The sequence below is a fragment of the Apiospora kogelbergensis genome, assembly GCF_038363985.1.
Source record: "Apiospora kogelbergensis strain CBS 113332 chromosome Unknown utg000003l_segment0_segment0, whole genome shotgun sequence".
Lineage (NCBI taxonomy): Eukaryota > Fungi > Ascomycota > Sordariomycetes > Amphisphaeriales > Apiosporaceae > Apiospora > Apiospora kogelbergensis.
In genome coordinates, this window is record NW_027117420.1 from 5,011,190 (window position 1) to 5,026,744 (window position 15,555).

At 54.1% G+C, this 15,555-nt stretch overlaps 3 protein-coding genes across 3 annotated transcripts; 1 reads left to right on the forward strand and 2 right to left on the reverse strand.

The window, feature by feature from the left end:
• Window positions 1-449: 449 nt before the first annotated feature.
• PG998_006401 (uncharacterized protein) lies at window positions 450-5,127 on the reverse strand (the record flags this gene model as incomplete). Its single annotated transcript, XM_066873219.1, has 11 exons — window positions 450-766; window positions 852-1,215; window positions 1,293-1,851; window positions 1,922-1,982; window positions 2,039-2,484; window positions 2,543-3,143; window positions 3,208-3,593; window positions 3,665-3,883; window positions 3,960-4,479; window positions 4,559-4,985; window positions 5,095-5,127. 11 exons carry the CDS (start codon window positions 5,125-5,127, stop codon window positions 450-452), a joined length of 3,933 nt encoding a protein of 1,310 aa, XP_066733316.1.
• A 1,391-nt stretch (window positions 5,128-6,518) lies between these two features.
• PG998_006402 (uncharacterized protein) lies at window positions 6,519-7,292 on the forward strand (the record flags this gene model as incomplete). The annotated part of the gene is made up of 1 exon (XM_066873220.1): window positions 6,519-7,292. The coding sequence occupies one exon, from the start codon at window positions 6,519-6,521 to the stop codon at window positions 7,290-7,292; it is 774 nt and encodes a 257-aa protein (XP_066733317.1).
• Window positions 7,293-9,036: 1,744 nt separating this feature from the next.
• On the reverse strand, window positions 9,037-11,248 carry PG998_006403 (uncharacterized protein; the record flags this gene model as incomplete). The annotated part of the gene is made up of 3 exons (XM_066873221.1): window positions 9,037-10,518; window positions 10,780-10,898; window positions 11,077-11,248. 3 exons carry the CDS (start codon window positions 11,246-11,248, stop codon window positions 9,037-9,039), a joined length of 1,773 nt encoding a protein of 590 aa, XP_066733318.1.
• Between the last annotated feature and the right edge of the window lie 4,307 nt (window positions 11,249-15,555).

Consider the following 15,555-nt stretch of genomic DNA (forward strand, 5'->3'; position numbering starts at 1 on the left):
CGCGCAGCCCTAGAACCAGAACAGCCCACTTCATCCAGGCGCTATTTCGCATCCGGTGCGTTGGTCCGGTACGCTGGTCCGGGGGATGAGTAACACGATAACCTGACGATTTCGATGTGCCCAGTAGCACATCTGATTGGTTCTACAGCAAGCCGCCATATTAAAGAGACACGCCGCCAGCCCATGCGCTTAGGCAGCGGGCCACGCTATTCTAACCGGCATCCGGGCGGCACTGCTAAACATAGAAGAGCTCGACGACCAACACGGAGTCCCTGACACTGTGGAGCAACATGGTGCGGCATCTTCACCACCACCGCACCCTCCACGCTGCAGCCGCCGTACGCGCCGGATTTGGCCGACAGCACAACAACGGCGCCGATGAAGCAGTGAAGTTCCAGGGGGTCGCTATGTGCGGCTGCCGGGCAACTCCATCAACCAGTCACTTGGGCCTAGGCCTCGAGCTGAGCAAGGAACCTTTCCTCGGACGACGCCTCGCTATGCCTACCCTGCCCGTCTTCAGCCGGGGAAAGGTACATGTTGTCTTCCGACGGCCTGGTGCGAGCGCTATCGTCAGACGGACGGCCTTGGGCGGGAGGCCGGCGCAGACTGGACTTGAAAAAGGACGACGACGATCGCCGCAGGGTGTCGAGCTTTCGCATTGTCCTCCTACCGATGCCACGGCGGACGACTGCCGGCTGCGGTCCCTGGGCTTCTGGCGCCGTGTTGACGCTTTGCTCTCCCGGTTGTGGGGGCTTGATGGCGCTCACTGTGCAACGATAGGATGTTCGTTTGTGAGCGTCCTGGGTGGGCAAGGAACCAAAGGGGGATCTGGGAATCTAGAACTAACGCACCTTTCGACTCATTGTCCTCGCTTACCAGCCTCCGCGGGAACCCGCTGATGGGGATATGGGTGTTGTCTAAGTGCGGGTAGGTGTCTGATTGCAGCACTAAGGATATTTGCGTCGTGGAATTCTCTGCAGACAGACGTAAGTCGATCCTCTCAAGAATGAAGACACCGCGCGTCTCCATATCGGTGAGTGTATTGTTGGTGAACTTGATCGGGTAGGTCTCGTCCTCGTCGTCCTGAATTATGAAGTAGGGCAAGAAGTTACCCCGGGCACATCGCAGAAGGAAATGACCAAGGCCTTTCATCTCATCGGAGCCATCTTCAAATCGACAGCATAGATGCCCTATTTTATCACAGATATCGTGAGCCTTGCGTATTCGATCGCGGAACGGACATGAATAAAATTGACTGTTAACATACCTGTACATCGATACGCCGTGCCCACTTGTTCGATCGACTCCCTTGCGAAGAAGAAGGTGCTTGCGACTAGCTTGTTGGCGATCTCCCGGATCTCATCTGGTATTGACCTCATGTACTCCCGCGTTGCGTTTTCAATGGCATCGACTTGGCTCTTATCGTCCAGGCGGGGGACTTTGGATTTTAGATCGGGGTTGATCCGGAGCATACGCCGATGGAGATTGTATTTGGAACCACTCGAGTTCGAATCCGCCACACCCATCTCGGCCATGAAGTCATTCCATATCCGGTTGCAATGAAGTAGATAGTCAAATCGCTCGACCACGACCCGGTACAGACTTTTAAGGCTTTGGCCTTTTACCTCTCGAGCTGCGGGCTTGTCACTCTTCTCCTTTATTTCGGCATTCATGCCGGTGCCAAGGGATATTAGAATGTCAGGGGGCTTCTTGTCCGAAAGTAGTCTCAGCTCATGATGCGCCACACGAACAGGATTATTGTGGTAGAATGCACCATCCATGTATGTGGCCAAGGTTTCCTCTTTGGTAAATAGCTTGAAGAAAGGAGGAGCAGCCGAGGTTGCTCTTGCTCTGTATGTTGTATTAATTACCCGCTCTGATATCGCCTTGATAAGTGAATGATAAGTTGAAGTCCACTCACGCTTCCCACACTTTGATTTCCAGGCTCGGCAGCTCGGGTCTGTGGAACTCATAAGGCAGATCTAAGAGCGGATCAGTTGTGAATTCGATCAGTACACAAATATAATGTGATAAATACCATATTCTCCTGGATCTCGTCTGTTGTAATTTGCAAAGACAATAGCATGTTGGTCAATTGACGTCGCACTTGTGATTGCCACTTTGATGGGAGCCATGGCGTCTTGGCCAGTGTCCCCGAAGAGCGGCTTCGACTCGAATGAACTCTGGAGAATATCTTTGAGAGGCCTGGTCTTATACATGCTTCCATGATTGAGAACCGCCAGATTCTGGAGCACGGGAATGCCAACCAGTTCTCGAGGTTGAAACGCCTTTATACAAAGGGCTTTGAATTGACTGATGCAGTCGTCGACCGACCACTTGCGTACCCCAAGTCCCAGCGCTATGATTCCACCAGTGCTGGTGCCCACGATCAAGTCGAGGAAGTGCTGGATTAGAAGACCGGAGCCTAGTTCTTTCTCGATAGCCTTGAGAGCCTGTAGTTCAACAATTCCCCTGATTCCTCCTCTGATTTTTAATGATACTTTGTCAGCCGGGCCGTCTCGAAAGGAATGGCATTACTCACCCATCCAAACTGAGAACCCGAAGGCCTGAGAACTTAGGCGGAACGGTGATAGTGAAGTTTGATTCCCATAATGTCTTGGTGGTATGGAGGGGGCACGACTTCAACAATAGTTTCCGTGGGAAATGGGTCGCATGTGCTTCAACGCATTGGCGGCAAAGGATGTGACCACAGGGCAAGGGGTGCTCAGGTAGCCCCTGGAGGCAGCAAAAACAAGCAGTATTGCTGGTAAAGAGGTTCGCGTCGCCCAGGGTCCCATAGAAGGAGTCGACGAACTGAAGATGATTGATGGCGAGACTCTGATTGGGCGACTTTGGATATGATTTATCGAATGCTAGCTGCAGCTTAGTAAGACACTTTTGAATATTGCCTATCCACGAGGGTTCGTATTGGCTGGAGTCGAGATCGGGCTCATACGGTCCGCTTCCGATAAGTTTCCCCCGGCTGTTTTGGTGACCTTTGGCACTATGCGTATTCTTGCAATTGCAGCAACGTCCATATTTGGGATGCTCATACTTGCAAGGGCTGTACAGTTCGAGATAGGTTTCGAGAGCATCTCGGCAGAACCCAATGTATGCGTCGTCTGAATGCTTGCGAGTGTTATCTGACAAGGGGTTAACGTTAAGCCTGATGTGCCCACAATGACAGCACGGAGGTGAATGACTTACCCATTAGCCCTTGTCTCACAGAATCCAAGAAAATACAATGGGCGATCATGTCCGCCAGCTGGTCGAAGACTAATCGGGTACTGCCTTGGGTCCGTGAACACCCTTCCTTGATAGACAATGCCAGCTTCAGGATATTTCCGCCAAAGTCTCTCGAGATAGGAGAATGCTTCAATGCCTCTTCCACGAAGTCGAACGGCTTGTGTAAATTCTGGGTGAAATGGCCGTAGGCGGCTTGTAGGTACCTCTGTAACGTCTCCGCGTCTGCCAGCATGTGAGATTGTTTCTTCGCCATGAGCGACGCTTTGCAACGTGCTTGGATGACACCAAACAGGTTGCTGATTTGCGTGTCAATGAGCATATACCGGGGGATGTCGGAACCCGGACAACTGTTATTGATGCGTAGTAGCACTCTAACAAGTCCTTGGTAGTTTTGATCTGGCGATGAGGACGCCAATACTTTGCGTACTTGTTGAGTCGCGGATCTTCGTCAATGGCATCTTTAACGTCGTTGAGAAACATCCTGGTTCCTTCGTCTACATCCCACTCTTTCTCGTTTACCTTGTCTGTAGCGTTGATAACTATGACGGCGTGCGGTAGAGTAGGTTGATTAACGGATTTGTCGATGGATGACTGTCCCCACTCCAACAGCTTTTCAAGCATCGTCGACTCGAAAGTTCTGGAACACACCGACCACATCAACACATTTGTACCAGAAGACAGATTGTCCAAGGTTCAGATAAAGCCACACTTACCTAGCATTCCTAAGAACATAGACTACAACGTCGGAAAAGGTGTACAAGAGTCTGGGATACAGTTCGAGCACGGCATATCCCCTCTTCTGTCTTTCTGGGACGTCTGCCCAAGCAATGTTCCTCGTGGAGCTATATCGACTCTTCTGCAACTTCTTCCTTGTTTTTATCGAAGGGTTGATTTGGGCATTCGACATTTGCGCTGCTAAATTGACAGGTCCCTCTGAAGGATCGCCATCTGAGTGATTGGGTGAGCGGAGGGAAACGTTTGCCATGGTCGTGGTTTCAGACAACAGTCTATGCCGAAGGCCTTTTGGCACGCCCTCGCCGCCATCCAGCCCCTCGCAGTCGGCGTACAGCATAGGGATTCGGCTTCTGAAGGACAATGGGTCGGCGTAGAGGTGAACATCGCCTGTCGTGGGTACTCGATCATTGTCGGATGATGATGTGACTGGGGAACGAACTGGTTCGTTCGACACGCGACGGCTAATGAGCATCTTGATAATGGTACTTTTACCCGCACCTGACAGAGTTCAGTAAATACCCCTTTTACTCAAAACGACCAAGAATAGCGGCTTAGAGGTGGGGATTTGATCACTTACCAGTCTGGCCAATGAAAGAGACCAACTGAGGATATCGGTGTCCATCGTTCAAACCCGGGGTCTTGCTCTCGCCCATCAACGTTGCAAAGCGTCCATAATCTTGAAATGTGGCATGATTGGATGAGTCGCGCTCAATACCAAACCAAGTTGTGTCGTCGTCTTGCTGGAGCTGATCCTCGTGTTCTTTGGCGATCCCTTTTGGCTCCAGAATATCCCGAACGCGTATCAACACCTCCGCGTTCGACTTCTCATGAGGCTTGCCGTCGTAGCCAAATCGACCAGGCTTGTGGGGGTCGTACTTCGACCAGCATTTGTCACAAAAGGACATATTGCTACATTGGATGCAGGTGGAAGTGGGTCTGCTGGTAGATTTGCACCACTTACAAGGAGTCTTGTTTGAAGCCATGTCGTGGCTTGACATCGAACACTAATAAAGTTCGATGTGGTGATGAGCAGTGGTGCCCAAAGTTTCTCGCGTGTGAGAGGGACATTGGAAAAGTGTTTAAGAAGGGGACAGATGACTGCGGCTAGGATACCTGTACTTGATACCTTCGAGTATCCAGCACCATGGCGAGGTGTCTGTTGGGTCGCAACTAAAGAGGGATTATAGCAGCCGCCCGCAGATATCCTTGGTTGGTGGTGGCGGCGTATTGGTGGCGGCTCATCAGGCTATGGGCCGGTTAGCCGGTGCCGTGCGGTCTGTAGCCACTGCATGCAGCTTGGTATAAGCCTCTCTATGCCAAGACTACCAGCATGCCATGCGAATACGATTGGCAGGCTGTACGGCTAACGGGACGATGGAAAGAGGCCAAGTACTGATCCTACTCTAGATGATGTGATCCGACGAGGCTCGCGGCTGTTTGTATGCGGCAATGCTGACTGCATCTCAGCTCTGGTTTTCTTTTTGCGCCAGCATCGACACCCTCTTTCCCTTTCGAGCGACGTGCGGTATCTTCCATATGCAGTATGTGTAGGGATACTTTCATTTGCTTTGGTATCATTTGTTAGCCAAGTCCTCTTTTGCGAACGTATTGCGTGTCCCACAGCCACAATACGGCAAAACAGTAGGCGGGCTGGCACACACAATGCCGGACCCATGTTACTGGACAAATAAAAAAAGAATGTTGGTGGTTTACGTCAGATCCTGTTTCTTGTCCTTCATGTTCGTCTGTCCTGGTAAACTCTTTTTTGCAAGCAATCGGGGGACAGTCAGAACATGTTGTCATATGTGCCAGTGTGAGGACGGGTGGTAAACTCATTTATGCATAGCTGATGCATTGTCCTTTGACCTACAGCTAGTAACGCAGTACGGGAGGGCCGCAAGCCACAGACAGACGGGGGAAGATCACCCCCTAGCCCCCTAGCTGGAGAATGATTGTTGCCTACATAGTCTGAAACAGCAGCTGCCTTTAATGACCTCATGTAACCACTGCCCATTCACTCAGATGAAATCCACATAACCACACTTCCAACCAGCATAGCGAAGCAGCTGCAACATGGCTAACAATCCAACAGAAGGGACGACCTCGATTCGACGGAGCCCACAATCTGCGGATGGATTAGCTCAATGCTGCCTTGAAGGATATGGGAATCCGCCATGAAATCCATAGCAAACACACACATCAGCTCGCGCTCATCCACTCTACCAAATCTGCCCCTGTGAATCCGGTCCACTGAACCCGTCATCATGAGAGCCTGCTTCTTTCCCCTGCTCCCGCCCCTGCTCCTGCTCCTGATGCTGGCTACTGGGTCCAGCAGCAGAGGATGACGGTGATGGTGATTTGCCAGTCCCGAAGAGCGGCTCTCTCAACTGCTCCAGGTCGAGTATGTCGCCCTTGTACCCAGTATCGACCAGCGTGTTCATGCCGCCGTCCTCCTGACCGTCAGGCGAAGACGGAGGACAACGGCCGGCGGACTCCGACCAAGGCGGGCTGTCCATCTGCGCATCGCCGTCATCATCATGGACACGGTCCTCACTGCTCTGGCTCTGGCGGACGAAGTGGCCGAGCCCGCCGCCACCGCCGCGTCCGTCGCTCGACCCCCCCAGCGACATGGAAATCGTAGTGTTGCCCTCGTCACCCTCGCCCTTCTCATGACCGCCGCTGTTGTTGCCATCATATCCTCCAAAACCCCCCTGGCTATCCCCGACGGAAGCAGACCCCGACGCCGGAACGTGTCGTCTGGCGCACACGCACGTTCCGTACTCGACCTCGATCCAGTCGCGGTAGCCCCGCCGCCGGACCAGCTCGAGCTGCTGCTGCACCGTGCGGACGTCGTCCAGGTCGTAAAGATTGGCCGAGAGGCCGAAGCCCCTGGCCGGGCTGTACTGGCGCCCGTCGACTGGGAGATGGCCGCCTACGCCGGCCCAGCATATGCGGGCGCTCTTGATGAGGGCCTCCGAGATGTACGTGAGCGTGGCTCCGCCGTCGTCCGGCTCGCTCGTCCGCACGAGGCCGCCTCGCGGGTGGTGCATCAGGCGCAGCGCCAGGTCGGCGCCGGGCCCGAACGAGCGGTCCAGCACTTCCTCGAACTTGCGCCGGCGCCGCGTCTTCGCCGTGGGCGGCTCGGTGTCGGCGTCGGCCAGGGGGCGGCAGAGGTACCGCAGGATGTGCCCGAGGTCGACGGCGTGCCAGGGGTCGCAGGCCTTGTCTCCGGGACACTCGAGGTGGCGAAACCGGACGAGGAAGACGTTGTCGCTTTCCGCACGCGCGTTGTTGAAGCCGGTGTCGGTTAGTTCCCCCGTATAGGGATTGTCGTCGATGACGATGGGCTCCGGGGGCGTTGCGCCTCCTGGGGTCTCGTCGCTGGAACCTGGTTGGCCGCTACTACCCATTGTCTCGGCGATCGACAGGTGGGGGTAATACGACCCGGCGCCAAGTTCCTGGCTCATGATGGATGATATGTCAAGAGACCAGGCGCAGACAGAGGAAATGAGAGGGACAAGGAGAGAAAGAGAGAGTGAGGGAGAAAGACAGGTGACAAGCAAGTGCTATGTTATATATGCGTGTAGTTATCTCAAAATGCCAAAAAGAGAGAGGAGTTTTTGGTTGATCCTGTGGTGGAGTACATGAAAGGAAAGAGAAAAGGTTTGAGCTGAGTGAAACCATTGCTCTTATACCATTGAGACTGGCAGGACTGGCCGCCTGAGGTGTCGCGATCAATGGCGTGGAGAGACGTGAGGGAGCAACAGGCAACACAGACGCGGGTGACCTGAGAGAGCACCGCTGACTAGGTGATCTTACATGAAGGGGGATGCGAAATGATAGCCTCGGCAACACAAGGCATCCGCACTTCCTCAGCGCAGGCGTTTTGCCAAAGACGACGATAAAGGCATCCTCTCTGGGGCCCTCACCGATGCCAGCACAACTCATATGGCGGTCTTCGTCGCCGAGTGCGAAGACATTCCACTTAGTGACCAGGCCTGCAAGCACTCCCCGACCCAAGGCGCTCCGACTTCATGCCGCACACCATACTCCCTTATCCAGCGACAACAACAGAACACTCAATCCAATCAGTAGAAACAGACAAAACGTTCGGACAAGGTCTTCTATACATTGAAGCAAAGATATACTGATTGATGATGTATGGGACATGTGACCAAGCGCCCATTTCATTGCGACCTCCTCCTATGAAGCAAGCCGGCCGGCCGACGCAAATGCGAAATCGGATATACCTATCTTCCCTCCACAACTATAACCAAGCCCGATCAAATCAACCCAACAGCAACATATAAAAGCCAAATCTTTCTTTCCGTAGACCCAACGCCTTTCATGAAGCTAAGCTGCAGAGACATGTTCCTTGCCGCCCATTATTTGCCAGTTCAAGAAGATTCCACCCAGCCAGACGGGCACCCTACATTAAATCAAAATGCCGCCTCGTATGTGCTCGTTTCGTAAGGAATGTGGGAATATTGTGGAGAGCCAGAGCCAGAGGCACCGGAGTGCTTCGTGTATAACATCATTGTGTTCATATCAAACCGTATCCATCCATGCCACGCCATCGGCGTAAGCCTCAAGACGAATGGCCAATCAGATGGATCCGTACTGTTTTTGCTGCCACGACGCAGCAGCCCCAGCTGCTATGTTTTTCCAGAGCGCGGGTGGATGGCATAATCCAGTCGCACGAGAGATGAAACCTTTTCCGGAACCTTTTATTCCAACCGGAATACTGTCGTCTAATATCGTAGGGCTTTGAATGTCGGTCGTGAAGGAGTGAGTGGGGTGGATAGTCGTTCTTTTGTTGCCTTGAATTCCTCGTGGTATTACAACGGCCATTGCTGCAGCGCGTGTTCTCGTTTCTCGTCACGTATCGTAATTTGCTCGAATCAAATCTTGCTCCAGGATGCACTAGCAAACGCCGTTCCTTGTTGACATTTCTGGCAGCAATCGGTGGAGCGCGGGTTCGAGGAAGCCATATCGACTGCCAATCAAGCGTAGGGTTGGTACGTGAGTCATGAAGGCAGGTGAGACGGACGTCCATCATCTTCCGCCTCCGACATCAACCACTCTCGAAGACCCATCATCTTTCTTGCCAGCAGACGTGACTCCAGCGTAGCTGTTACCCCAGACACTCATGGCTGTGCCGACACCGGACGTGCGCTTGCGAGCGCGTATGGTGCTGTCGCCGTCATCGTCCATGCTGAAGACGAATTCGCCATCCTCCTCTCCGATGGGAGTCGTGTACCGTGCGCTTGAGCTAATGGAGCTGCTGCTTACATGTCGCTCGCTGCCACGCCCGTTGGTGGGGCGTCCAACGTGGCTAGTGGGCCGAAGCAGGGGCGACTCGCCCCCTGTACCATCGATCCGTGTCCGCTGGAGTTGTTGAGTGAGTACACTGAGCCCTTCCACGCTGCCTGACCGGCTTCCCGAGTGCGGTCGGATGAGGTCGGCATTTAGGGTCGAGTTCCGCAGCGGGCTACCAACATGGCCGAAAGCGCCGGCACTAGCAGCGAGTGCGTGCTTCTTGGCGTCGTCGTCCTCCTTCTGACGCTGGAAGAGGGGTCCCCAGCGACTAGGGCTAGCAGCCATGGGACTGCTGAACTTGGACGTCGTCTCAGCGTTGGGGGTTCCGCTCCCGCTGAAACCTATTCCGTTCGGGATCCTATGCCCATTGTGGCCGTTGACCTCGTCGTCGGCAGCCCGTGAGCCACGGCGCGCCTTTTCAGCTGGCGTCAACAAGTCCTTCAGATTGTCAGGCACGTAGTCCTCCTCTAGGAACGGGAACTCTGCCTCCCAGTCCCGATCAATGCCCCTTGTCGCTCGAGGGGCACTGCTGCTCAGAAGATGAGGTTTCGCATAGCGGCTCGAGTGCATGGGTCTCCTGCCAAAGTATTCATCGTTGGCTTGTGTCGGGGGTGAGGAAGCGGCGACGGCGGCGGACAGGTGATCGTTGCTACCAAAAGCCGAATGATGAAGAAGCTTCAAGGCCTCGGATGTCCTTATCTCCTTGGCGGTATTGAGCGACGGCGACGGCGACTCCAGTCCGAACTGCGAGGGCACCGAAGATGGGAAGGGCCCAGCAGGGAAGCGGGCGGCGTTCGAAATGCCGTTCGAGTCGAAAGAAGCGGGGAGAGGGGCGTCCAGCACAGACAGTCCCCTAACAACCGGGGACAAGCCCAATCCTAGCCGTGACGCATCTTCTTCTCTCGGTGAGCCGTATTGCGAGTTCGTGTGTGAATAGGTCGTGTCGATGGTGGGCAACCCGTTCTCCTCGAGGCCTGGCTGATGGTCTAATTGGCTGTATTTATCGCCTGGCGACATGGCGTAGCTGTAGTTGGCACCATACGGGCCGCTTGCGTCGGCTCGCATGAACGAGTTCGTTAGGGCGCTGCTGGAGGAGTTCGCGCGACCGCCCACGTGCACGGGCTGTCCGATGGTGATGCCATTCTTTCCGTAATTAATTCGACGGCCGTCGGCGAGGACGTGGACGTTGGCGCATTTGGGACCGAATTTGCAATTGCCCTGCGAGTTGGTTGCGTTAGTTTAGTCAAAGTTGAAGCCAGCTGCCGGCATGAGGGGCGAGTGCGAAATGCGCGCATAGCAAGGTTGGGCCTCACAGCGCCATTACCAGAGCTACGGCTCTGCAAGTTGGGCCAAATGACGCTTTTCGTGCATGCACGCCAATAACCACGAAGTCTGAAGAAACAGACCCCAGCACCGGGAAGTTTAAGGCATGTGCCAGGGGTATATGATAGTGTGCAAGGCGGGCGGGACTCGACATACCTTTGCGAAGTACTTGCAAACAGTCTCGGCAGCGGACCCGAGATCGTGGCTAAATGGACAGGCCGAACCAGCCTGGCAAGCGCCTTGACGGAAGAACTTGCACGGGACGTGGGAGGTGTCTGAGGAGAGAATAAAGAGTTAGAGTCGGTGCGACAGCGGCGACGTTGAAAGCAACTAGAGACGAGCACCCATGTATGTTTTGGACGAGTATGCACGGCATGGTGGGTGGTGTGCGACGGTAGGGGCGAGGTTGGCATGAGGGGTGATTGTGTCTAGGTAGAGGGTTTGGGGACTTACTCGGAGGACTTCGAGGACCATCAAACCTGGCGGCGGCGGCGCTGCCGTGGGAGGCAGCGGGGATAGGGCCCATTGTGCTGCCGTTGGTGCTGGTAGCAGTGTTGCTGTGGTCTTTGCCAGACGGGCTCTGGATGTTGAGACTCCCAGACCTCATATGTCGAAATTCGGACATGGTGAAGAATCCGGGAGCGGCAACTGACGGGTTTGGCGGAGGGGACGACGAATTTGGAGGCGGTGATGGAAAAGCGGTCTCGACGTCGGGGTAGTTGGTGGTAAATGTAGTAGCAGGAGTGGTCGAACCACTTCACACGGGAGTGCGGGTGAACGGGGTGCGATGGATGGTGGGATGATGTTTTTCTTCTTCTTTCGCTCCTCGGCTCTTTTTGAACAGATCAGGTCCAGGCAGAGAGAGGGAGCTGCTACCTGCTGCTGGTGCTTTGCAATCCAGCCAACCCGCCCACTGTTGCTGGTGTTTACCAATAACAACACAGTGAGACTGAGCAAAAGGAGGGGCAGAGCAGACCACGGATGCAATGTGCAAGTACCTAAGGCTGTACTGATGGTAGTGGCAGCATTGGGGTCTTGACCGTGCGTCGGGAAGAGAGAGAAGGTGTCAAGAGTCAGATTGATCTCGTTTCAGCGTGAGATGAAATAGTAGTAGTGGTAGTTTTTTTGGAGATTATTATTAGATTGGAACATTCGGAAAGGGGAATGAAGAATTCCAAGCGGCTGGACTGGACGAGACCAAAGACTCAAGACCGAGACGAGACAAACCCCTCCAAGGTCCAGGTCGAGTTCAGTTCACGTTGGTGTGCGTGTGTGTGGTGGGTGGTATGGTGGGCGGAAGTGGATGCGTGGTGGGCGAGATTGGATGCGCGCGAGCACGGCCCGACTAGTCCCGTAGTAGCCAGAGGTCGACTGCTGCCGTCTCGTCTCTCATCACCGGGCCCCAGACGACGTCAGGAACCACGCGACTCAGTGGCAGACTAGATTTCTTTCCCTTTCTCCCTCTCTTGCCCTTCTCTAGTCACTGTTCCCTTCGGTCTTGGACTACTCAAGTCGAGAAGCGGTGCGGCGACAAAACCCGACCGGTTCAGTAATGCTCGAGTAGACAAGCCCGACGCAGCTGGGATATCGCTGCGAGAAAAGTCTGTTCGAGGGAGGATTTAAGGTTGGGGACTTGAACAGTGGTGTGGAGTGCGGCAACGGCGGCTCTGCGATGGGCGGCTTTGTTGCAGAAGAAGATTGATGAAGATGAAGAGGCCTTGGCAGATTGTAGTGTAGTACACACAGGCTGCTGGGAATACTAGCGCTGCCCGTCGTCTATCGTGAAACGGGGCCAGCACCGATGATCTTGGGAGTAGAAAGCAGCAAGCCTAGTCAACATGTATGTACGTGATGTGATATACCTGCCGGTGACTTTCGGAATCCAAGACTGGATTGGCGTGATGTGATGATGGCCTTCTCTCTTTAAACAGTCCCGCCTAATCTTGATCCAAGCCCGAGAAATGGAGGGGTTCGCACACGATTCGATAAGCAGTGGGGGGTACTTGGAGTGGATGCGGAGTGGAATGGAGGGGTTACTTCAGCGCCAGAGCGACTAAGGCGGAATTCACGCCTAGAACAATTCGTCTGCCTGGTTGGGAATGACGAGAAGCGATAAGGAAATGATAGAAACGCGGCTGTTCAGCCACTTGAGTCATTGGGTGCAGCAGAATCAAGGCCGGCGGCGTCGGATCCGAGGGTGGTGCATGGCAAGGCGGCGACCAGAAGATTGGAAGGATTCCAAAAAGACGCCCACGGATTTGGCTGATACGCGAGAGCGCCGCGTCTTTTTGTACTTTAAATGTCCTCTGCTCTCGGCGGCGCGATTTGGCTCGAGAGTGGCGGAAGGCACTTTTGCATCATCCGCCCAACGCCTGTTCTAGTAGTACGTAATCGGTTGGTGGCTGTATCCTCCTACTTGGCTTTGGACGCCCTGGGACGGTTGGTGTGTATGGCTGGCAAGGTTGCTTGCGGCTGCTTCCCGATCCCAAGGTGGTGTGTATGAATGTCTGGCTTACACACGATAGGAGGGGGCTTGCACTTGGACTCGGACGCGATCAAGTTTGAGACAGTCCAAATAACAGTTGATCGCCCAAGGGATTTCTGATTCGGACTCCAAGACCAAAACAATAGCCAGACTCGCCCAAGGACGAGCGAAGAATGGTTCTGGAACTCACGATCATCAAGCCACCCGTGCCCGAGCTGTATATAAATAGACTCGTCAGACTAAGTACATGCCCCAACTTCAACTTCACAATACCATGAGTGAGTGCATGGGTAGGAGTAAAAATGGCGCTTAAGTCGGCTACTCAGTTCAGCGGCTCATCTCGTGCATCCTGTAACAATGAATTGATTAATACATTTCTCTTGGGCAGTTGGGTTCATGGTGGCGAGAGCATTCGTCGTAAAGCAAGTACATGCACACACACACATACATACGAGGAGGTTGATGGATGATGTGGATATTGCGGCCTCTCTGAAATGCCCGCCGAGGCAACTGTGCCGCTTGTTTACGTCTTGCGTGGGGGGGTTTTCTGGCCTCCCGGGATTTATCGGGTTTAGGCGTAACGGGTGTAGGCACACCCAGACATACTCGAGGACGATGACGCCGTATGTGGGTTATCGACTCTTTGGATCTCAAGGTGGGTGTTTGTTGATCCTGACCTGGGGAGCACAGGTCAGGAGGTGTGCCTGGATGGGCTTATGGGCAAACCCAAGAAAACTAGACAGGGTCATGTGGGAGGCGTCTCAATCTACTAAGGGAGCAAGCTCAGCAGGGGCGAGCCGAAGGAGTTTAGAGGCCCTTGTCGTCCTATCCAATCAGCCCAACCGAAGCGTCCAACACGGGAACATGGCACTCTTCGGATGGCATTTGTCAACCCGACGACTCGACCGGCGCGCCGGGTGCGGTGGGCTTTTCCTTTCGAAACCGGTGTGAATGGTGAATGGTGGATGATGACGAATTGGGCACAATCAAGCGGCGCGATGGCTGATGTTGGCCAAGAAAGGGTTTGACTTGTCACTTCCAGCAATTCGCCGGTTTCTCTTCACCTATAACGACCTTCGCATCCACGACGAGTCGGAAGGGGCGGCGGTCCTATCCAATGGGCGGTTGAGAGCCGCAAGCACCAGATCGGCAGGGTACCCTGTCCAGGATCAGGCATAATGCCGAGGGTCGTTGGGTCTAGATGCTTGGGGTTCTGCTCGGGGTTACAGGAGGTTACATGAGATACGAACACACTTTCTTAAATGTCGCTTTGCATGGGTGCAACCTGGGATTGTGATACTTTCGCGGTGAAAAGAAGCTCGCTCCTCCGAGGTGCGTGCGAGACATGAGCATTCGCTGGCGCACAGCTTTCGTGTCCCGTAATACCGACCGTTTCTCGGCCTTCTTCGCGCGCTATAGGGCGAATACAGGCCATGGCGCATTTGCTAGACGACTGGGTTCGGTGAGCGAATGTACGAGGCATTAGTTCAATCAGATAGTCTTGTCATAGAACAGATCAGCTATATGTATGTATGCCCGGTGCTGGGTAACCATGCCATGCAGCCCAATGGATATGGCTGAAACTGTCAAACCCCAGCAGCAGAGCATGTCCTAGACAAGCTGCACCATGACTGTAGCATAATGTCTTGCCCATACAGTCTGCATGCCTTCCGCCAACGCTCATGTATGTAGATCAAAACCGTTGGATTGACGATCGCGATGCCGACATGGGAAGATATATTGCAAATGCATGAGAGACTGCTGCTGCATGGCATGGCATGGCATTGCCTTGCATGGCAGCCCCTCCATCGTTAGATCGATAACCTCCGACAGATACGCGCTACGAGTGACGATGGGAGGAAGGCCACCTCTCTCTCTCTTGTTTTCCAATACAATCAAGGTAATCAAATATAGGAAGATCGTAGGAAACTGAAATCTCGCCGAGAAGTAGCTTACCGACGCATTTGTCTGAACTTGGAAAGAAACAAACAGCGAAGGGTGACACAGGCAGACAGCGGGAGCGGGGGGGTCGGGATCAGCGACAATAAGGGTCTTTCTTAGCTGGTGTCCCTGTGCTCCCAGACTGAATGAAGCTTTCACGTTCCTGTTTCCGAAACGGAGTGCAGCTGCTGTGCGACTCCATCCTCGCCCACGAGGTCGTCTTTTCATCACCAAAACAGAAAAGGCCCCCACGGTGAGACTTTGTTGTTGTACTGCGATCGATCCTTGCATCTATTTCGGGACGTGATCCCTTGCTTCGGCAGGCACGCTTGGACCTCTCTCTCTCTCTCGCGTCATTTCCATCACCGCACCGAGAAGAGCGCATGACTATTCCACATCTCGACTGGTGAGCGGCGATGGTGTTGTTGCTGACGACGAGTGCATATCTACCTAACTTACAGGAAGAGGCGTCGGCAGCTGGTGGAGCAGCGGTGGCACCAAGACCT